Source organism: Engystomops pustulosus, chromosome 8 (assembly GCF_040894005.1).
Source record: "Engystomops pustulosus chromosome 8, aEngPut4.maternal, whole genome shotgun sequence".
Taxonomy (NCBI): domain Eukaryota; kingdom Metazoa; phylum Chordata; class Amphibia; order Anura; family Leptodactylidae; genus Engystomops; species Engystomops pustulosus.
In genome coordinates, this window is record NC_092418.1 from 5,315,404 (window position 1) to 5,339,131 (window position 23,728).

Below are 23,728 nucleotides of genomic sequence, written 5' to 3' on the forward strand. Positions count from 1 at the left end.
CAGGTGGCGTTGCTGCACTGAAGTTCCCCGAGGCCCGTCGGAATGCCCTGAAGTTCATCGGCCTATTCCTAGTGAAGGTAATCGCGAGTCCCGCTTTTTTTTTTTGAATGCGGCGGTTTTTCTGAATCCATCGGGTTTTTGTTCGGCCACGCCCCCCTGATTTCCGCCACGTGCATGCCAGCGCCGATGCGCCAAAATCTGATCGCGTGCGCCAAAATCCCGGGGCAATACAGGGAAAATCGGCACAAACCGGAAATATTCGGGTCGGGAAAATGCGAATCGGGCCCTTAGTAAATGACCCCCAATACCTGTCACAGTGGCGCAAATCCCGAAAATGTTTGGAAATCCAACGGAAATGCGATCTGCGGACCCTTAGTAAATAAGCCCCAATGTGTTCTGGAGTTGAGATACAAGAAGTTCTTAGCTTGGAGTTTATTATTTGGGGATCATCACACGTGGGGTTTGGTACGATACATTATACAGGATCAACTATGCAAAATGTAAATGTTAATTCTGTGGCGCAGTTACTGTAACGTGCACTTAGATTCTGATCGCTGTTGCTCTCGTTTCCTCTCCTCCTCACGTTTCCTCTCCTCCTCTCGACACTTCCTCTCTACCTCTTCGGCCTTCTTTTTCATTTCCCGATTATACACATACGTCAGTACAAATTTTTTCCTTTTCTTTCTTTCCTCCTCTGGATCAGGCATTCTTTCCAGCCGGAAATCGATATCTTTAATCACTTCCATGAGAAAATTCAGAACCTCTTCGTGTTTTCCTCTTGTCTTTAAGTGATCTTCTGGGGTGAAGTTTTCAATTGCGAAGATCCTCTCCACATCCATGTCCTCAAACTTAGCCCGGACATCTCTCAGATTTGGATGGGTCTTATGGGTAAGAACAACCACAGGAAATATTCCTGCAAAAAAAAACCAACAAATGTACAAACCCAGAAATTGGAAAGAAAAAAAAACAATAACACCCCGGTCTCTCCAGTCTCCCCGGTCTCTCCGGTCTCCCCAGTCTCCCCAGTCTCTATGGTCTCTCCAGTCTCCCCGGTCTCTCCGGTCTCTCCGGTCTCCCCACTCTCCCCACTCTCCCCACTCCCTCTGGTCTCTCCAGTCTCATCGGTCTCTCTGGTCTCCCTGGTCTCTCCAGTCTCTCCAGTCTCCACGGTCTACCCGGTCTACCCGGTCTCTCAGGTCTCTCTTGTCTCTCCAGTCTCTCCAGTCTATCCAGTCTATCCAGTCTCTCCAGTATCTCCGGTCTACCCGGTCTCCCCTGTCTCTCCAGTCTCTCCAGTATCTCCGCCCCCCCCGGTCTCCCGGGTCTCTCCGTTCTCTCCAGTATCTCCGGTCTCCCGGGTCTCTCCGGTATCTCCGGTCTCCCCGGTCTCCGGGGTCTCTCCGGTCTCTCCAGTATCTCCGGTCTCCCGGGTCTCTCCGGTCTCTCCGGTCTCTTCGGTCTCTCCAGTATCTCCGGTCTCCCCGGTCTCCCGGGTCTCTCCGTTCTCTCCGTTCTCTCCAGTTTCTCCGGTCTCCCCGGTCTCCCGGATCTCTCCGGTCTCTCCAGTATCTCCGGTCTCCCCGGTCTACCCGGTCTCTCAGGTCTCTCTAGTCTCTCCAGTCTCTCTAGTCTCTCCAGTCTCTCCAGTCTATCAAGTCTCTCCAGTCTCTCCAGTATCTCCGGTCTCCCCGGTCTCCCGGGTCTCTCCGGTCTCTCCAGTATCTCCGGTCTCCCCGGTCTCCCCGGTCTACCCGGTCTCCCGGGTCTCTCCGGTCTCTCCAGTATCTCTGGTCTCCCGGGTCTCTCCGGTCTCTCCAGTATCTCCGGTCTACCCCGTTTTCCGGGTCTCTTCGGTCTCTCCAGTATCTCCTGTCTCCCCGGTCTCCCGGGTCTCTCCGGTCTCTCCAGTATCTCCGGTCTCCCCGGTCTCTCCGGTCTCTCCGGTCTCCCCGGTCTCCCGGGTCTCTCCGTTCTCTCCAGTATCTCCGGTCTCCCCGGTCTCCCGGGTCTCTCCGGTCTCTCCAGTATCTCCGGTCTCCCGGGTCTCTCCGGTCTCTCCAGTATCTCCGGTCTCCTCGGTCTCCCGGGTCTCTCCGGTCTCTCCAGTATCTCCGGTCTCCCGGGTCTCTCCGGTCTCTCCAGTATCTCCGGTCTCCCCGGTCTCCCGGGTCTCTCCGGTCTCTCCAGTATCTCCTGTCTCCCCGGTCTCCCTGGTCTACCCGATCTCCCGGGTCTCTCCGGTCTCTCCAGTATCTCCGGTCTCCCCAGTCTCCCTGGTCTGTCCAGTCTCTCCAGTATCTCCGGTCTCCCGGTCTCCCGGGTCTCTTCGGTCTCTCCAGTATCTCCGGTCTCCCCAGTCTCCCTGGTCTGTCCAGTCTCTCCAGTATGTCCGGTCTCCCCGGTCTCCCGGGTCTCTCTGGTCTCTCCAGTATCTCCGGTCTACCCCGTCTCCCGGGTCTCTCCGGTCTCTCCAGTATCTCCTGTCTCCCCAGTCTCCCCGGTCTCCCGGGTCTCTCCGGTCTCTCCAGTATCTCTGGTCTCCCCAGTCTCCCTGGTCTGTCCGGTCTCTCCAGTATCTCCGGTCTCCCCGGTCTCCCGGGTCTCTCCGGTCTCTCCAGTATCTCCGGTCTACCCCGTCTCCCGGGTCTCTCCAGTATCTCCTGTCTCCCCGGTCTACCCGGTCTCCCGGGTCTCTCCGGTCTCTCCAGTATCTCCGGTCTCCCCAGTCTCCCTGGTCTGTCCGGTCTCTCTAGTATCTCCGGTCTCCCCGGTCTCCTGGGTCTCTCCGGTCTCTCCAGTATCTCCTGTCTCCCCGGTCTCCCGGGTCTCTCCGGTCTCTCCAGTATCTCCGGTCTCCCTGGTCTCCCCTGTCTCTCCGGTCTCTCCGGTATCTCCTGTCTCCCCAGTCTACCCAGTCTACCCGGTCTCCCGGGTCTCTCCGGTCTCTCCAGTATCTCCGGTCTCCCCAGTCTCCCTGGTCTGTCCAGTCTCTCCAGTATCTCCGGTCTCCCGGTCTCCCGGGTCTCTTCGGTCTCTCCAGTATCTCCGGTCTCCCCAGTCTCCCTGGTCTGTCCAGTCTCTCCAGTATCTCCGGTCTCCCCAGTCTCCCGGGTCTCTCTGGTCTCTCCAGTATCTCCGGTCTACCCTGTCTCCCGGGTCTCTCCGGTCTCTCCAGTATCTCCTGTCTCCCCAGTCTCCCCGGTCTCCCGGGTCTCTCCGGTCTCTCCAGTATCTCTGGTCTCCCCAGTCTCCCTGGTCTGTCCGGTCTCTCCAGTATCTCCGGTCTCCCCGGTCTCCCGGGTCTCTCCGGTCTCTCCAGTATCTCCGGTCTACCCTGTCTCCCGGGTCTCTCCGGTCTCTCCAGTATCTCCTGTCTCCCCGGTCTACCCGGTCTCCCGGGTCTCTCCGGTCTCTCCAGTATCTCCGGTCTCCCCAGTCTCCCTGGTCTGTCCGGTCTCTCCAGTATCTCCGGTCTCCCGGTCTCCCGGGTCTCTTCGGTCTCTCCAGTATCTCCGGTCTCCCCAGTCTCCCTGGTCTGTCCAGTCTCTCCAGTATGTCCGGTCTCCCCGGTCTCCCGGGTCTCTCTGGTCTCTCCAGTATCTCCGGTCTACCCCGTCTCCCGGGTCTCTCCGGTCTCTCCAGTATCTCCTGTCTCCCCAGTCTCCCCGGTCTCCCGGGTCTCTCCGGTCTCTCCAGTATCTCTGGTCTCCCCAGTCTCCCTGGTCTGTCCGGTCTCTCCAGTATCTCCGGTCTCCCCGGTCTCCCGGGTCTCTCCGGTCTCTCCAGTATCTCCGGTCTACCCCGTCTCCCGGGTCTCTCCAGTATCTCCTGTCTCCCCGGTCTACCCGGTCTCCCGGGTCTCTCCGGTCTCTCCAGTATCTCCGGTCTCCCCAGTCTCCCTGGTCTGTCCGGTCTCTCCAGTATCTCCGGTCTCCCCGGTCTCCTGGGTCTCTCCGGTCTCTCCAGTATCTCCTGTCTCCCCGGTCTCCCGGGTCTCTCCGGTCTCTCCAGTATCTCCGGTCTCCCTGGTCTCCCCTGTCTCTCCGGTCTCTCCGGTATCTCCTGTCTCCCCAGTCTACCCGGTCTCCCGGGTCTCTCCGGTCTCTCCAGTATCTCCGGTCTCCCCAGTCTCCCTGGTCTGTCCAGTCTCTCCAGTATCTCCGGTCTCCCGGTCTCCCGGGTCTCTTCGGTCTCTCCAGTATCTCCGGTCTCCCCAGTCTCCCTGGTCTGTCCAGTCTCTCCAGTATCTCCGGTCTCCCCAGTCTCCCGGGTCTCTCTGGTCTCTCCAGTATCTCCAGTCTACCCTGTCTCCCGGGTCTCTCCGGTCTCTCCAGTATCTCCTGTCTCCCCAGTCTCCCCGGTCTCCCGGGTCTCTCCGGTCTCTCCAGTATCTCTGGTCTCCCCAGTCTCCCTGGTCTGTCCGGTCTCTCCAGTATCTCCGGTCTCCCCGGTCTCCCGGGTCTCTCCGGTCTCTCCAGTATCTCCGGTCTACCCTGTCTCCCGGGTCTCTCCGGTCTCTCCAGTATCTCCTGTCTCCCCGGTCTACCCGGTCTCCCGGGTCTCTCCGGTCTCTCCAGTATCTCCGGTCTCCCCAGTCTCCCTGGTCTGTCCGGTCTCTCCAGTATCTCCGGTCTCCCGGGTCTCTCCGGTCTCTCCAGTATCTCCTGTCTCCCCGGTCTCCCGGGTCTCTCCGGTCTCTCCAGTATCTCCGGTCTCCCTGGTCTCCCCTGTCTCTCCGGTCTCTCCGGTATCTCCTGTCTCCCCAGTCTACCCGGTCTCCCGGGTCTCTCCGGTCTCTCCACTATCTCCGGTCTCCCCAGTCTCCCTGGTCTGTCCAGTCTCTCCAGTATCTCCGGTCTCCCGGTCTCCCGGGTCTCTTCGGTCTCTCCAGTATCTCCGGTCTCCCCAGTCTCCCTGGTCTGTCCAGTCTCTCCAGTATGTCCGGTCTCCCCGGTCTCCCGGGTCTCTCTGGTCTCTCCAGTATCTCCGGTCTACCCCGTCTCCCGGGTCTCTCCGGTCTCTCCAGTATCTCCTGTCTCCCCAGTCTCCCCGGTCTCCCGGGTCTCTCCGGTCTCTCCAGTATCTCTGGTCTCCCCAGTCTCCCTGGTCTGTCCGGTCTCTCCAGTATCTCCGGTCTCCCCGGTCTCCCGGGTCTCTCCGGTCTCTCCAGTATCTCCGGTCTACCCCGTCTCCCGGGTCTTTCCGGTCTCTCCAGTATCTCCTGTCTCCCCGGTCTACCCGGTCTCCCGGGTCTCTCCGGTCTCTCCAGTATCTCCGGTCTCCCCAGTCTCCCTGGTCTGTCCGGTCTCTCCAGTATCTCCGGTCTCCCCAAACTCCCGGGTCTCTCCGGTCTCTCCAGTATCTCCTGTCTCCCCGGTCTCCCGGGTCTCTCCGGTCTCTCCAGTATCTCCGGTCTCCCTGGTCTCCCCTGTCTCTCCGGTCTCTCCGGTATCTCCTGTCTCCCCAGTCTACCCGGTCTCCCGGGTCTCTCCGGTCTCTCCAGTATCTTTGGTCTCCCCAGTCTCCCTGGTCTGTCCAGTCTCTCCAGTATCTCCGGTCTCCCGGTCTCCCGGGTCTCTTCGGTCTCTCCAGTATCTCCGGTCTCCCCAGTCTCCCTGGTCTGTCCAGTCTCTCCAGTATCTCCGGTCTCCCGGTCTCCCGGGTCTCTTCGGTCTCTCCAGTATCTCCGGTCTCCCCAGTCTCCCTGGTCTGTCCAGTCTCTCCAGTATCTCCGGTCTCCCCGGTCTCCTGGGTCTCTCTGGTCTCTCCAGTATCTCCGGTCTACCCCGTCTCCCGGGTCTCTCCGGTCTCTCCAGTATCTCCTGTCTCCCCAGTCTCCCCGGTCTCCCGGGTCTCTCCGGTCTCTCCAGTATCTCTGGTCTCCCCAGTCTCCCTGGTCTGTCCGGTCTCTCCAGTATCTCCGGTCTCCCCGGTCTCCCGGGTCTCTCCGGTCTCTCCAGTATCTCCGGTCTACCCTGTCTCCCGGGTCTCTCCGGTCTCTCCAGTATCTCCTGTCTCCCCGGTCTACCCGGTCTCCCGGGTCTCTCCGGTCTCTCCAGTATCTCCGGTCTCCCCAGTCTCCCTGGTCTGTCCGGTCTCTCCAGTATCTCCGGTCTCCCCGGTCTCCCGGGTCTCTCCGGTCTCTCCAGTATCTCCTGTCTCCCCGGTCTCCCGGGTCTCTCCGGTCTCTCCAGTATCTCCGGTCTCCCTGGTCTCCCCTGTCTCTCCGGTCTCTCCGGTATCTCCTGTCTCCCCGGTCTCCCGGGTCTCTCCGGTATCTCCGGTCTCCCCGGTCTCCCGGGTCTCTCCGGTCTCTCCAGTATCTCCGGTCTACCCCGTCTCCCGGGTCTCTCCGGTCTCTCCAGTATCTTCTGTCTCCCCGGTCTACCCGGTCTCCCGGGTCTCTCCGGTCTCTCCAGTATCTCCGGTCTCCCCAGTCTCCCTGGTCTGTCCGGTCTCTCCAGTATCTCCGGTCTCCCCGGTCTCCCGGGTCTCTCCGGTCTCTCCAGTATCTCCTGTCTCCCCGGTCTCCCGGGTCTCTCCGGTCTCTCCAGTATCTCCGGTCTCCCTGGTCTCCCCTGTCTCTCCGGTCTCTCCGGTATCTCCTGTCTCCCCAGTCTACCCGGTCTCCCGGGTCTCTCCGGTCTCTCCAGTATCTCCGGTCTCCCCAGTCTCCCTGGTCTGTCCGGTCTCCCTAGTCTCCCTGGTCTGTCCGGTCTCTCCAGTATCTCCGGTCTCTCCAGTATCTCCGGTCTACCCCATCTCCCGGGTCTCTCCGGTCTCTCCAGTATCTCCTGTCTCCCCGGTCTACCCGGTCTCCCGGGTCTCTCCGGTCTCTCCAGTATCTCCGGTCTCCCCAGTCTCCCTGGTCTGTCCGGTCTCTCCAGTATCTCCGGTCTCCCCGGTCTCCCGGGTCTCTCCGGTCTCTCCAGTATCTCCTGTCTCCCCGGTCTCCCGGGTCTCTCCAGTCTCTCCAGTATCTCCGGTCTCCCTGGTCTCCCCTGTCTCTCCGGTCTCTCCGGTATCTCCGGTCTCCCCGGTCTCCCGGGTCTCTCCGGTCTCTCCAGTATCTCCAGTCTCCCCGGTCTCCCGGGTCTCTCCAGTATCTCCGGTCTCCCCGGTCTCCCTGGTCTCTCCAGTATCTCCGGTCTCCCCGGTCTCCCGGGTCTCTCCGGTCTCTTCAGTATCTCCGGTCTCCCTGGTCTCCCGGGTCTCTCCGGTCTCTCCAGTATCTCCCGTCTCCCCGGTCTCCCGGGTCTCTCTGGTCTCTCCAGTATCTCCGGTTTCCCCGGTCTCCCAGGTCTCTCCGGTCTCTCCAGTATCTCCAGTCTCCCAGGTCTCTCCGGTCTCCCCAGTCTCTGTGGCTACAGACGTGTCGGACCCTATTACTGGCATCATGGATCCTATAACTGGACTGGTGATGCCTGGTGATCAGATGTGGCCACTACAGTAACTGCAGCTGGGAATAAAGGGGACGATTCTTGATTGGTTTTGCTGTTCTATTTGCTTTAGACCATTTGCAGATTTTCCTTTTCCTTAGTTTAGATTCCTCTTTATACTAATGATATTGAGTTTTGGAAAAGAGAAGTAAAGTACAGTAAGTAAATTGGTCCTTGGAGAAGATGAGATCTGAGGCTTTACTTCTGGGGAAATAATGAGAACTTTGTAGCATCTGGTTGTATGAGGATGACCCGCGATGGGTCCTGTGTCGTTACCTGTTAGGTCTCTGGCCGTGTACAGCAGGTCCCTTATTTCTGGCGCCTCAGCAAAGGAGAGACCTTTCTTCACACTGGAAATGTGCAGATTGGTTAATCACATTTTAAGGAATGAACAATGTACTGTAACTACATTGTATTTATAATGTGACTATATAACTGTTACATCATATTATGCACATTACAAGGTCACAGAGGCTGAATCCTCCTCACACGGGACACCAAAGGCTCCCAGACCAAAAACATTAACCAAACTGTTGCTATTCATGCCCTCCTTCCTTCTAAAATCAACTTTTAATATTATGCTAATGAGTCAGAAGGATCCTGAGGGTAGTTACACTGTGCAGGAGCAGGAAGTGCATAGGGAGCAGAGGGGAGGCAGTATACCAGCCTGTGAAGCTATAGCTCAGAGGAGACTCATTAGCATAATTCTAAAAGTAGATTTTAGAAGGAAGAGGCCATGGATAAGAAATATATGAAGATAACACAGTCCCGGTGCCTGGATCTATGAGTAATGGAATTTTGATGGTTGATTTCCATTAATATGGTTTACTCACTGAATCTACAATGTTGCAGCGCTGAGAATATTTACTATTTAATTATATTTAGTTTTGTTATTCTGTGGACTACATTCAGTAATTTATGTGGAGGAGCTCAGTGTTAGTGCACATTATTATTCCTGTATCCCGAGATCTGAGAAGTGCTCAGGGGGAGGCCTGGGAAAGCCCTGAGCTTTCCTGCCCGGGATGGGGCTCATTTATTCTGTCTGGTTATGGAAAATGCTGGAACCATAAAGAGTTTTCTAATTACTGTAATGAATGAGACTCCTATAACCAGAAGGGATCTCCGCACCAGTCACCTATATTATCCATATTTGTATGCGGTGACCACTTACCTATAGACAAATATAGGAAAAATGAAATCTGACGTCTGTATGAAAGGCTCTGACTCCACGATTCTGTCCACGAGTCCATTGCCCCGGCTCCACTCCACTTTTTTCTCAAATGGTAAAAGATTACCTGAAAATAGATGGGAAATATAAAGGAGCAGAAGTAGATGAGCGATGGACAAGGATAAACTCGTGTGGAGGAGACATCTGCACGGGGAGCCGCAGAGGTGGAGACAGAGCAAAGAGAGAAATAGGGACACGGGGGTCATGTATCACTGGTTCCCTGAGCTTTTTTGCAACAAGAAGGGGGTCATTTACTAAGGGCCCGATTCGCGTTTTCCCGACGTGTTGCACAGAAATGCCTAGAAATAATGCGACTGCAACTACGAGCAAAGCCAGATCCATTTTTTATTATAAGAAGATGGACCAAATGTCACGGCAGAGAATTTTACTCAGAGGGACGCAAAACTGCCATTGGCAGAAAAAGATAATGGGGGTCATTTACTAAGGGCCCGATTCGCGTTTTCCCGACGTGTTACTCGAATATTTCCGATTTGCCCCGATTTTCCCTGTTTTGCCCCGGGATTTTGGCGCACGCGATCGGTTTGTGGTGCATCGGCACCGGCATGCACGCGACGGAAATCGGGGGTCGTGGCCGAACGGTAACCGACGGATTCGGAAAAACCGCCGCATTTTAAAAAAAAAATTGGTCGCACGGGCCATACTCACATGCACCACGATGAAGACGATGAACTCCGGGGCACCTCGGCGGACTTTGGCGCAGCAGCGCCACCTGGTGGACATCGGGCGCGGGACCTTCATGAATCGCCGGTAGACCCGAATGCTCGTCAGAGAAGCCACCGCTGGAACGCGAATGGACCAGGTAAGTAAATGTGCCCCTGCGGTAGGCTCATTGAGTCACAGGTAGGGCGCCCATGAATGATGGGCCACACTGTTATGGACGGCAGTCAAGCTATGAGTGACCTCTGGGACATGGATGTTGTGTTGCTCAGAAGGTAGCTGTCACTGCTAGACTGACAATATAATTCGTATCGCTGTGGGAGCTCATCCAGAGGTATTGGGGCAAATTCACTTACCCGGTCCATTCGCGATCCAGCGGCGCGTTCTCTGAACAGGATTCGGGTCCGGACGGGATTTATGAAGGTAGTTCCTCCGCTGTCCACCAGGTGGCGCTGCTGCGCTGAAAATCATCTGAACGCGTCAGAAGATGGACCAGGTGAAGGTAAGCGCGTCCCAAGCAACACAATTTCGTTTTTTAAATGCGGCGGTCTTTCCGAATACGTCGGGTTTTAGTTCGACCACGCCCCCCCGATTTCCGTCGTGTGAATGCCAGCGCCGATGCGCCACAATCAGATCGCGTGCGCCACAATCCCGGGGCAATTCAGGTACAATCGGCGCAAATCGGAAATATTCGGGTAACACGTCGGGAAAGACGTATAATACTGGAGACCCCTCAGAGCAGACCTATAATACCGGAGACCCCCCAGAGAAGATGTATAATACTGGAGACCCCCAGAGCAGACGTATAATACTGATGACCCCTCAGCAGATGTTTAAAACTGGTGACCCCCCAGTGCAGAACTAAAATACTGTAGACCCTTAGAGCAGACGTATAATACTGGAGACCCCAAAAGCAGAACTATAACATTGGAGACCTTCCAGAGCAAATCTATAATACTGGGGACCCCCCAGAGCAGACCTATAATACTAGAGACCCCTGGAGCAAATATATAATACTGGAGACCCCTGGAGCACATATATAATACTGGAGACCCCACAGAGCAGACCTATAATACTGGAGACCCCTGGAGCAAATATATAATACTGGAGACCCCTGGAGCAAATATATAATACTGGAGACCCCACAGAGCAGATGTATAATACTGGAGACAACGCAGAGAAGATGTATAATACTGTAGACCCCCAGAACAGACATATAATAGTGGAGACCCCCAGAGCAGAAATATAATACTGGAGACACTGCAGAGCAGAACTTTAATACTGGAGACCCCAGAGAAGAACTATAATACTGGAGACCCCAGAGAAGAACTATAATACTGGAGACCCCCAGAGCAGACCTATTATACTGGAGAACCCACAGCGGACGTATAATACTGGAGACCCCCAGAGCAGACCTATAATACTGGAGACCCCCACAGCAGACCTATAATACTGGAGACCTCAGAGCAGACTTATAATACTGAAGACCCCCAGAGCAGACCTATAATACTGAAGACCCCCAGAGCAGACCTATAATACTGGAGACCCCCACAGCAGACCTATAATACTGGAGACCTCAGAGCAGACTTATAATACTGAAGACCCCCAGAGCAGACCTATAATACTGAAGACCCCCAGAGCAGACATATAATACTGAAGACCCCCAGAGCAGACCTATAATACTGGAGACCCCCAGAGCAGACCTATATTACTGGAGACCCCAGAGCAGATCTATAATACTGGAGACCTCAGAGCAGACTTATAATACTGAAGACCCCCAGAGCAGACCTATAATACTGGAGACCCCCAGAGCAGACCTATAATACTGGAGACCCCCAGAGCAGATTTATAATACTGGAGACCCCCAGAGCAGACCTATAATACTGGAGACCCCAGAGCAGACCTATAATACTGGAGACCTCAGAGCAGATTTATAATACTGGAGACCCCCAGAGCAGACCTATAATACTGGAGACCCCAGAGCAGACCTATAATACTGGAGACCCCAGAGCAGACCTATAATACTGGAGACCTCAGAGCAGATGTAAAATACTGGAGATCACCAGAGCAGATGTATAATACTCGAGACCACCAGAGCAGACCCATAACACTGGATACCCCCCAGAACAGACCTATAATACAGGAGACCCCGAGCAGACATATAATAATGGAGACCCCTAGAGCTGGCCTACAATACTGGGGACCCCCAGAGCAGACCTATAATACTGGAGACCCCCCGAGCAGACGTGTAATACTGGAGACCCTCCAGAGCAGACGTATAGTACCGGAGACCCCCCCACAGCAGACCTTTAATACTGGAGACCCCCCAAAGCAGGCCTATAATACAGGAGACCCCCTAGAGCAGACGTGTAATACTGGAGACCCCCCAGACCAGACCTTTAATACTAGAGACCCAACAGAGAAGACCTATAATACTAGAGACCCCCCCAAAGCAGGTCTATAATACTGGAGACCCTCCAGAGCAGACGTATAGTACCGGAGACCCCCCCCACAGGAGACCTTTAATACTGGAGACCCCCCAAAGCAGGCCTATAATACTGGAGACCCCCCAGACCAGACCTATAATACTGCAGAACCCCAGAGGAGACCTATAATACAGAAGACCCCCCAGACCAGACCTTTAATACTAGAGATCCCCAGTGCAGTCCAATAATACTGGAGACCCCCCAAAGCAGACCTATAATACCGGAGACCCCCCAGACCAGACCTTTAATACTAGAGACCCAACAGAGAAGACCTTTAATACCGGAGACCCCCCAGAGCAGACCTATAATAGTAGAGACCCCCCCAAAGCAGGTCTATAATATAGGAGACCCCTAGAGCAGACCTATAATACTGCAGAACCCCAGAGCAGATATATAATACTGGAGACCCCCCAGACCAGACCTTAAATACTAGAGACCCCCAGAGCAGTCCAATAATACTGGAGACCCCCAGACAAGACCTATAATAATGGAGACCCAAAAGAGCAGACCTATAATACTGGAGACCCCCAGAGCAGACCTATAATACCGGAGACCGCCCAGAGCAGACCTATAATACTGGAGACACCCACCCCCCCAAAAAAAACAGACCTATAATACCAGAGACCCCCCAGAGCAGATGTATGATACTGGAGACCCCAGAGCAGACCTATAATACAGAGGATTCCCCGGACCAGACCTATAATACTTTATAATTGGAGACCCCCAGAGCAGACCTATAATACTGGAGGCCCCCTAGAGCAGACCTTTAATTCTGCAGACCCCCAGAGCAGACCTATAATACTGGAGACCCCAGAGCAGACCTATAATACAGGAGACCCCCAGAGCAGACCCTATAATACTGGAGGACCCCCAGAGCAGACCTATAATACTGGAGACCCCAGAGCAGACCTATAATACAGGAGACCCCCAGAGCAGACCCTATAATACTGGAGGACCCCCAGAGCAGACCTATAATACTGGAGACCCCAGAGCAGACCTATAATACTACAGACACCCAGAGCAGACCTATAATACAGGAGACCCCCAGACCAGACCTATAATAGAGGAGACCCCCAGAGCAGACCTATAATACTGGAGACCCCAGAGCAGATGTATAATACTGGAGACCCCAGGGCAGACCTATAATACTGGAGACCCCAGAGCAGACCTATAACATTGGAGACCCCAAGAGCAGACCTATAATACAGGAGACCCCAGAGCAGACCTATAATACAGAAGACCCCCAGAGCAGACCTATAATACTGGAGACCCCCAGAGCAGACCTATAATACTGGAGACCCCCAGAGCAGACCTATAATACTACAGACACCCAGAGCAGACCTATAATACTAGAGGACCCCCAGAGCAGACCTATAATACAGGAGACCCCAGAGCAGATGTATAATACTGGAGACCCCCCCAGAGCAGACGTATAATGCTGGAGACCCTCTAGAGCAGATCTATAATACTGGAGACCCCAGAGCAGACCTATAATACTGGAGATCCCCCAGAGCAGACATATAATACTGAAGACCCCAGAGCAGAACTATAATACTGGAAACCCCCCAGATCAGACGTATAATACTGGAGACCCCCCAGAGCAGTCCTATAATACTGGAGACCCCCCCCCCCCGGCAGAGCAGACGTATAATACTGGAGACCCCAGAGCAGATGTATAATACTGAAGACCCCAGAGAAGATGTATAATACTGAAGACCCCAGAGCAGATGAATAATACTGGAGACCCCAGAACAGACCTATAATACTGGAGATCCCCCAGAGCAGACATATAATACTGAAGACCCCAGAGCAGAACTATAATACTGGAGACCCCCCCAGATCAGACGTATAATACTGGAGACCCCCCAGAGCAGTCCTATAATACTGGAGGACCCCCCCCCCCCCCAGAGCAGACGTATAATACTGGAGACCCCAGAGCAGATGTATAATACTGAAGACCCCAGAGCAGATGAATAATACTGAAGACCCCAGAGAAGATGTATAATACTGAAGACCCCAGAGCAGATGAATAATACTGAAGACCCCAGAGAAGATGTATAATACTGAAGACCCCAGAGAAGATGTATAATACTGAAGACCCCAGAGCAGATGTATAATACTGAAGACCCCAGAGAAGATGTATAATACTGAAGACCCCAGAGCAGATGAATAATACTGGAGACCCCAGGGCAGACCTATAGTACTGGAGACCCCCAGTGCAGACCTATAATACAGGAGACCCCCAGTGCAGACGTATAATACTGGAGAACCCCTAGATCAGACCTATAATAATGGAGACCCCTAGAGAAGACCTATAATATTGGAGACCCCCCCCTTAGAGCAGATCTTTAACACCGGAGACCCCCATACCAGACCTATAATACTGGAGACCCCAGAGCAGAACTATAATACTAGCGACTCCCCAGAACAGAACTATAATACTGGAGACCCCCAGAGCAGACCTATAATACTGGAGACCCCAGAGCAGAACTATAATACTGGAGACCCCAGAGCAGAACTATAATACTGGAGACCCCAGAGCAGAACTATAATACTAGCGACTCCCCAGAGTAGATCTATTATACTGGAGACCCCAGAGCAGAAAAATAATTCTGGAGACCCCCAGAGCAGAACTACTGTGTAATACAGGAGACCCCCCAGAGCAGAACTACAATACTGGAGACCCCGCAGAGCATACCTATTATACTGGAAACTCCAGAGAAGATGTATAATACTGGAGACCCCAGAGCAGACCTATAATACTGGAGACGCCCAGAGCAGACATATAATACTGGAGACCCCAGAGAAGAATTATAATACTGGAGACCCCCAGAGCAGACCTATAACATTGGAGACCCCCCAGAGCAGATGTATAATACAGGAGACCCCCAGAGCAGATGTATAATACTGGAGACCCCCCAGAGCAGTCCTATAATACTGGAGACCCCCCAGAGCAGTCCTATAATACCGGAGACCCCCCTAGAGCAGATGTATAATACTGGAGACCCCCAGAGCAGAACTATAATACTGGAGACACCGCAGAGCAGACCTATAATACTGGAGACCCCAGAGCAGACCTATAATACTGGAGACCCCAGAGCAGACCTATAATACTGGAGACGCCCAGAGCAGACCTATAATACAGGAGACCCCCCAGAGCAGACCTATAATACAGGAGACCCCAGAGCAGACCTATAATACAGGAGACCCCAGAGCAGACCTATAATACAGGAGACCCCAGAGCAGACCTATAATACAGGAGACCCCAGAGCAGACCTATAATACTGGAGACTTCAGAGCAGACCTATAATACTGGAGACGCCCAGAGCAGAATTATAATACTGGAGACCCCCAGAGCAGACCTATAACATTGGAGACCCCCCAGAGCAGATGTATAATACAGGAGACCCCCAGAGCAGATGTATAATACTGGAGACCCCCCAGAGCAGTCCTATAATACCGGAGACCCCCCTAGAGCAGATGTATAATACTGGAGACCCCCAGAGCACAACTATAATACTGGAGACACCGCAGAGCAGACCTATAATACTGGAGACCCCCATAGCAGATGTATAATACTGGAGACCCCCCAGAGCAGACCTATAATACAGGAGAACTCCAGAGCAGTCCTATAATACTGGAGACCCCAGAGCTTAACTATAATACTGGAGACCCCCAGAGGAGATGTATAAAACTGGAGACCCACCAGAGCAGAACTATAATACTGAAGACCCTCAGAGCAGACGTATAATACTGGAGACCCCATAGCAGAACTATAATACTGGCGACTCCCCAGAGCAGATCTATAATACTGGAGACCCCAGAGGAGAACTATAATACTGGAGACCCCCAGACCAGACCTATAATACTGGAGACCCCAAAAGCAGACCTAAAACATTGGAGACCCCCCAGAGCAGACCTATAATACTGGAGACCCCAGAGGAGAACTATAATACTGGAGACCCCCAGACCAGACCTATAATACTGGAGACCCCAAAAGCAGACCTAAAACATTGGAGACCCCCCAGAGCAGACCTATAATACTGGAGACCCCACAGAGCTGACCTAAAATACTGGAGACCCACCAGAGCAGACCTATGATACTGGAGACCCCCCAGAGCAGAACTATAATACTGGAGACCCAGAGCAGAACTATAATACAAGAGACCCCAAGAGCAGACCTATAATACTGGAGACCCCCAGAGCAGACCTATAATACTGGAGACCCCCAGACCAGACCTATAGTACTGGAGACCCCCAGACCTATAGTACTAGAGACCCCAAAAGCAGACCTATAACATTGGAGACCCCCAGACCAGACCTATAGTACTGGAGACCCCAAAATCAGACCTATAATACTGGAGATCCCATCGAGCACACCTATAATACCGGAGACCCCCAGAGCAGACCTATCACATTGGAGACCCCCCAGAGCAGACGTATAATACTGGAGACCCCCAGAGCAGTCCTATAATACTGGAGACCCCCCAGAGCAGTCCTATAATACTGGCGACTCCCCAGAGCAGATGTATAATACTGAAGACCCCAGGGCAGACCTATAATACTGGAGACCCCCCAGTGCAGACGTATAATACTGGAGACCCCTAGAGAAGACCATTAATAATGGAGACCCCCCCTATAATACTGGAGAACCCCCATAGCAGACCTTTAAAACCGGAGACCCCCATTCCTGACCTATAATACTGGAGACCCCAGAGCAGAACTATAATATTAGCGACTCCCCAAAGCAGAACTATAATACTGGAGACCCCCAGAACAGACCTATAATACAGGAAACCCCCCAGTCCAGACCTATAATGCTGGAGACCCAGAGCAGACCTATAATACTGGAGACCCCAGAGCTTAACTATAATACTGGAGACCCCCAGACCAGACCTATAACACTGGAGACCCCAAAAGCAGACCTATAACATTGGAGACCCTCCAGAGCAGACCTATAATACTGGAGACCACAGAGCAGACCTATAATACTGGAGACCCCACAGAGCAGATCTATAATAATGGAGACCCCAGAGCTTAACTATAATACTGGAGACCCCCAGACAAGACCTATAATACTGGAGACCCCAAAAGCAGACCTATACCATTGGAGATCCCCCACAGCAGACCTATAATACTGGAGACCCCACAGAGCAGACCTATAATACCTGAGACCCCTCAGAGCAGACCTATAATACTGGAGACCCCTGGAGCAGACGTATAATACTGGGGACCCCCAGAGCAGACCTATAATACTGGAGACCCTCTAGAGCAGACCTATAATACAGGAGACCCCCCAGAGCAGATGTATAATACTGGAGACCCCCAGAGCACACCTATAATACCTGAGACCCCTCAGAGCAGACCTATAATACTGGAGACCCCTGGAGCAGACGTATAATACTGGGGACCCCCAGAGCAGACCTATAATACTGGAGACCCTCTAGAGCAGACCTATAATAATGGAGACCCCAGAGCAGAACTATAATACTGGAGACCCCACAGAGCACACCTGTAATACCGGAGACCCCCCAGACCAGACCTATAATACTTGAGACCCCCAGAGCAGAACAATAATACTGGAGACCCTCAGAGCAGAACAATAATACTGGAGACCCCCAGAGCAGACCTATAATACTGGAGACCCCTGGAGTAGACCTATAATACTTGAGACCCCACAGACCAGACCTATAATACTTGAGACCCCCAGAACATAACTATAATACTGGAGACCCCCAGAGCAGACCTATTATACTGGAGACCCCTGGAGCAGACCTATAATACTGGAGACCCCCAGACCACACCTATAATACAGGAGACCCCAGAGCAGACCTATAATACTGGAGATCCCATTGAGCACACTTATAATACTGGAGACCCCTAGAGAAGACGTATAATACTGGAGACCCCCAGAGCAGTCCTATAATACTGGAGACCCACCAGAGCAGACCTATAATACTGGAGACCCCAGAGCAGACCGATAATACTGGAGACCCCAGAGCAGACATATAATACTGGAGATCCGAGAGCAGATCTATAATACTGGAGACCCCAGAGCAGACCTTATAATACTGGAGGACCCCCAGAGCAGACCTATAATACTGGAGACCCCCAGACCAGACCTATATTACTGGAGACCCCCAGACCTATAGTACTAGAGACCCCAAAAGCAGACCTATAACATTGGAGACCCCCAGACCAGACCTATAGTACTGGAGACCCCAAAATCAGACCTATAATACTGGAGATCCCATCGAGCACACCTATAATACCGGAGACCCCCAGAGCAGACCTATCACATTGGAGACCCCCCAGAGCAGACCCATAATACTGCAGACCCCCCAGAGCAGACGTATAATACTGGAGACCCCCCAGAGCAGATGTATAATACTGAAGACCACAGAGCAGACCTATAATACTGGAGACCCCCCAGAGCAGACGTATAATACTGGAGACCCCCAGAGCAGTCCTATAATACTGGAGACCCCCCAGAGCAGACCTATAATACTGGCGACTCCCCAGAGCAGATGTATAATACTGAAGACCCCAGGGCAGACCTATAATACTGGAGACCCCCCAGTGCAGACGTATAATACTGGAGACCCCTAGAGAAGACCATTAATAATGGAGACCCCCCCTATAATACTGGAGAACCCCCATAGCAGACCTTTAAAACCGGAGACCCCCATTCCTGACCTATAATACTGGAGACCCCAGAGCAGAACTATAATATTAGCGACTCCCCAAAGCAGAACTATAATACTGGAGACCCCCAGAACAGACCTATAATACAGGAAACCCCCCAGTCCAGACCTATAATACTGGAGACCCCACAGAGCAGACCTATAATGCTGGAGACCCAGAGCAGACCTATAATACTGGAGAACCCAGAGCTTAACTATAATACTGGAGACCCCCAGACCAGACCTATAACACTGGAGACCCCAAAAGCAGACCTATAACATTGGAGACCCTCCAGAGCAGACCTATAATACTGGAGACCCCAGAGCAGACCTATAATACTGGAGACCCCACAGAGCAGATCTATAATAATGGAGACCCCAGAGCTTAACTATAATACTGGAGACCCCCAGACAAGACCTATAATACTGGAGACCCCAAAAGCAGACCTATACCATTGGAGACCCCCCACAGCAGACCTATAATACTGGAGACCCCACAGAGCAGACCTATAATACCTGAGACCCCTCAGAGCAGACCTATAATACTGGAGACCCCTGGAGCAGACGTATAATACTGGGGACCCCCAGAGCAGACCTATAATACTGGAGACCCTCTAGAGCAGACCTATAATACAGGAGACCCCCCAGAGCAGATGTATAATACTGGAGACCCCCAGAGCACACCTATAATACCTGAGACCCCTCAGAGCAGACCTATAATACTGGAGACCCCTGGAGCAGACGTATAATACTGGGGACCCCCAGAGCAGACCTATAATACTGGAGACCCTCTAGAGCAGACCTATAATAATGGAGACCCCAGAGCAGAACTATAATACTGGAGACCCCACAGAGCACACCTGTAATACCGGAGACCCCCCAGACCAGACCTATAATACTTGAGACCCCCAGAGCAGAACAATAATACTGGAGACCCTCAGAGCAGAACAATAATACTGGAGACCCCCAGAGCAGACCTATAATACTGGAGACCCCTGGAGTAGACCTATAATACTTGAGACCCCACAGACCAGACCTATAATACTTGAGACCCCACAGACCAGACCTATAATACTTGAGACCCCCAGAACATAACTATAATACTGGAGACCCCCAGAGCAGACCTATTATACTGGAGACCCCTGGAGCAGACCTATAATACTGGAGACCCCCAGACCACACCTATAGTACAGTAGACCCCAGAGCAGACCTATAATACTGGAGACCCCTACAGAAGACGTATAATACTGGAGACCCCCAGAGCAGTCCTATAATACTGGAGACCCCCCAGAGCAGACCTATAATACTGGCGACTCCCCAGAGCAGATGTATAATACTGAAGACCCCAGGGCAGACCTATAATACTGGAGACCCCCCAGTGCAGACGTATAATACTGGAGACCCCTAGAGAAGACCATTAATAATGGAGACCCCCCCTATAATACTGGAGAACCCCCATAGCAGACCTTTAAAACCGGAGACCCCCATTCCTGACCTATAATACTGGAGACCCCAGAGCAGAACTATAATATTAGCGACTCCCCAAAGCAGAACTATAATACTGGAGACCCCCAGAACAGACCTATAATACAGGAAACCCCCCAGACCAGACCTATAATACTGGAGACCCCACAGAGCAGACCTATAATGCTGGAGACCCAGAGCAGACCTATAATACTGGAGACCCCAGAGCTTAACTATAATACTGGAGACCCCCAGACCAGACCTATAACACTGGAGACCCCAAAAGCAGACCTATAACATTGGAGACCCTCCAGAGCAGACCTATAATACTGGAGACCACAGAGCAGACCTATAATACTGGAGACCCCACAGAGCAGATCTATAATAATGGAGACCCCAGAGCTTAACTATAATACTGGAGACCCCCAGACAAGACCTATAATACTGGAGACCCCAAAAGCAGACCTATACCATTGGAGATCCCCCACAGCAGACCTATAATACTGGAGACCCCACAGAGCAGACCTATAATACCTGAGACCCCTCAGAGCAGACCTATAATACTGGAGACCCCTGGAGCAGACGTATAATACTGGGGACCCCCAGAGCAGACCTATAATACTGGAGACCCTCTAGAGCAGACCTATAATACAGGAGACCCCCCAGAGCAGATGTATAATACTGGAGACCCCCAGAGCACACCTATAATACCTGAGACCCCTCAGAGCAGACCTATAATACTGGAGACCCCTGGAGCAGACGTATAATACTGGGGACCCCCAGAGCAGACCTATAATACTGGAGACCCTCTAGAGCAGACCTATAATAATGGAGACCCCAGAGCAGAACTATAATACTGGAGACCCCACAGAGCACACCTGTAATACCGGAGACCCCCCAGACCAGACCTATAATACTTGAGACCCCCAGAGCAGAACAATAATACTGGAGACCCTCAGAGCAGAACAATAATACTGGAGACCCCCAGAGCAGACCTATAATACTGGAGACCCCTGGAGTAGACCTATAATACTTGAGACCCCACAGACCAGACCTATAATACTTGAGACCCCCAGAACATAACTATAATACTGGAGACCCCCAGAGCAGACCTATTATACTGGAGACCCCTGGAGCAGACCTATAATACTGGAGACCCCCAGACCACACCTATAATACAGGAGACCCCAGAGCAGACCTATAATACTGGAGATCCTATTGAGCACACTTATAATACTGGAGACCCCTAGAGAAGACGTATAATACTGGAGACCCCCAGAGCAGTCCTATAATACTGGAGACCCACCAGAGCAGACCTATAATACTGGAGACCCCAGAGCAGACCGATAATACTGGAGACCCCAGAGCAGACATATAATACTGGAGATCCGAGAGCAGATCTATAATACTGGAGACCCCAGAGCAGACCTTATAATACTGGAGGACCCCCAGAGCAGACCTATAATACTGGAGACCCCAGAGCAGACCTTTAATACTGGAGACCCCAGAGCAGACCTATAATACTGGAGACCCCTGGAGAAGACCTATAATACTGGAGACCCCAGAGCAGAACTATAATACTGGAGACCCCACAGAGCACACCTGTAATACCGGAGACCCCCCAGACCAGACCTATAATACTTGAGACCCCCAGAGCAGAACAATAATACTGGAGACCCCCAGAGCAGACCTATAATACTGGAGACCCCTGGAGTAGACCTATAATACTTGAGACCCCACAGACCAGACCTATAATACTTGAGACCCCACAGACCAGACCTATAATACTTGAGACCCCCAGAACATAACTATAATACTGGAGACCCCCAGAGCAGACCTATTATACTGGAGACCCCTGGAGCAGACCTATAATACTGGAGACCCCCAGACCACACCTATAGTACAGTAGACCCCAGAGCAGACCTATAATACTGGAGACCCCTACAGAAGACGTATAATACTGGAGACCCCCAGAGCAGTCCTATAATACTGGAGACCCACCAGAGCAGACCTATAATACTGGAGACCCCAGAGCAGACCGATAATACTGGAGACCCCAGAGCAGACCTATAATACTGGAGACCCCCAGAGAAGACCTATAATACTGGAGACCCCAGAGCAGACCTATAATACTTGAGATCCGAGAGCAGATCTATAATACTGGAGACCCCAGAGCAGACCTATAATACTGGAGACCCCAGAGCAGACCTTTAATACTGGAGACCCCAGAGCAGACCTATAATACTGGAGACCCCAGAGCAGATCTATAATACTGGAGACCCCAGAGCAGACCTATAATACTGGAGACCCCAGAGCAGATCTATAATACTGGAGACCCCAGAGCAGACCTATAATACTGGAGACCCCTGGAGAAGACCTATAATACTGGAGACCCCAGAGCAGATGTATAATTCTAGATGGATTTGATGTAAATGTTTACCTAATTGTGCGAATATCTCCCCGGTCTCGTACTCGTTCATGATGGAGCAGCCCCGGTTGTCCACCAGAGTGAGTGCATCGGTGAGGGGGTAGGTGATCCTCTCCGTGGTGTTTCCTCCATCACTCAGCTTCACATCAGCGTAGATCTTATACTCGGCGTCGTCCAGGACGTACTTACAGGTGTTAATGAAGGAGGATTTTCCATGACCCAAGAAACCAAAGAGCTGCAGGAGGACCCGTGTAAATCTGCTGTCAGAGTCCTGAAGTCTGAAGCTTTTGATGAACTTGGTCATTTCGGGAATATTCTGCATGGTGGACGTCTGGAGGTCCTGCCGTGTCCTGACCTCAATATCCAAAATAGTGAAGAGCCAAAAACTTTAGATGTTTTTAAAGGCAAGAAAGCAAAAGTGAAACTAAAAATGAGTGAAGGATCTGGAATCTTTATATCTAAATTACATCTCAATGTTTCTTTATTTATGTCTCTTTTATTGTCCTTACTGGAATTAGCAGCTTTTATGGTTAGATATCAGCAAATCCTGGTCTAATCCTGGTATAATCCTGGTATTTATGGCTTCAAGGTGCAGAACTCAGAACATCTCCGTGTATATTTAGTAATAGGGGGTTGGGAGCTACAAAAGCTGCAGAGTTGAATTCCAGCAGCCGCTTCAGGGGGATAAGTTATATGTTCCCATCTTTCTACCTCCACCCACTATGACACCCTCACAGCCGTCTATATGAGCCCCAGATCAGTCTAATTTGTTACTCTCAGAGTCTCTACCGGCCCCTATGTCACTGCGCTCGTCCACCTTCCTGACTCTTCTCATAGAGCCCATGGGATTAGGGCAACTCCTGTATTCCCAAAAGGTAAGGGTTAGAGATGAGCGAACATGCTCGTCCGAGCTTGATGCTCGGTCGAGTATTAAGGTACTCGAGACGGCTCGTTGCTCGGACGAGTATTTCCCCTGCTCGAGATCGAGCATTTAATTAAAAAAACACAGTGAAGAACAATGAAGAATAGAATAAAAACAGTGAACACAGGATCATTTAAGATAAAAACACAGTGCAGAACACAGTGCAGAATAGATTACAGATGTTCGGCACATCTGCTTACTTGTCGGGAGATACGCGCGGAACGGCGCGAACAAAATAGCATGTGAAGAACAATATATATGTGTGTAGAACACATTGCAGATGTATTTAAACATCTGCAATGTGTTCTTCACACACATATATATTGTTCTTCACATGCTATTTTGTTCGCGCCGTTCCGCGCGTATCTCCCGACAAGTAAGCAGATGTGCCGAACATCTG

The 23,728-nt window shown here is 52.0% G+C and overlaps 2 protein-coding genes across 2 annotated transcripts in view; one reads left to right on the forward strand and one right to left on the reverse strand.

The window, feature by feature from the left end:
* Positions 1 to 417: 417 nt before the first annotated feature.
* Positions 418 to 22,833, reverse strand: LOC140076271 (uncharacterized). The gene is made up of 4 exons (XM_072122823.1): positions 22,419 to 22,833; positions 8,611 to 8,734; positions 7,716 to 7,789; positions 418 to 913 (listed from the first exon to the last, which is right to left on the reverse strand). Exons 1-4 carry the CDS (start codon positions 22,726 to 22,728, stop codon positions 525 to 527), a joined length of 897 nt encoding a protein of 298 aa, XP_071978924.1. The 5' UTR covers positions 22,729 to 22,833; the 3' UTR covers positions 418 to 524.
* Positions 22,834 to 23,188: 355 nt separating this feature from the next.
* LOC140076275 (uncharacterized) overlaps positions 23,189 to 23,728 on the forward strand; it is a 37,720-nt gene continuing 37,180 nt past the window's right edge. The window contains exon 1 of the mRNA XM_072122828.1: positions 23,189 to 23,281. The gene's annotated coding sequence lies outside the window, so the exon portion shown is untranslated. The remainder of the gene's footprint in view (positions 23,282 to 23,728) is intronic.

Coding starts and splice junctions, on each gene's coding strand:
- LOC140076271 (XM_072122823.1), bottom strand. CDS start 22,728: ATGCAGAATATTCCCGAAATGACCAAGTTCATCAAAAGCTTCAGACTT. Junction 8,735..22,418: donor GGAGATATTCGCACAATTAG/GTAAACATTTAC, acceptor ATCTATTTTCAG/GTAATCTTTTACCATTTGAG. Junction 7,790..8,610: donor TTTCCTATATTTGTCTATAG/GTAAGTGGTCAC, acceptor GCACATTTCCAG/TGTGAAGAAAGGTCTCTCCT.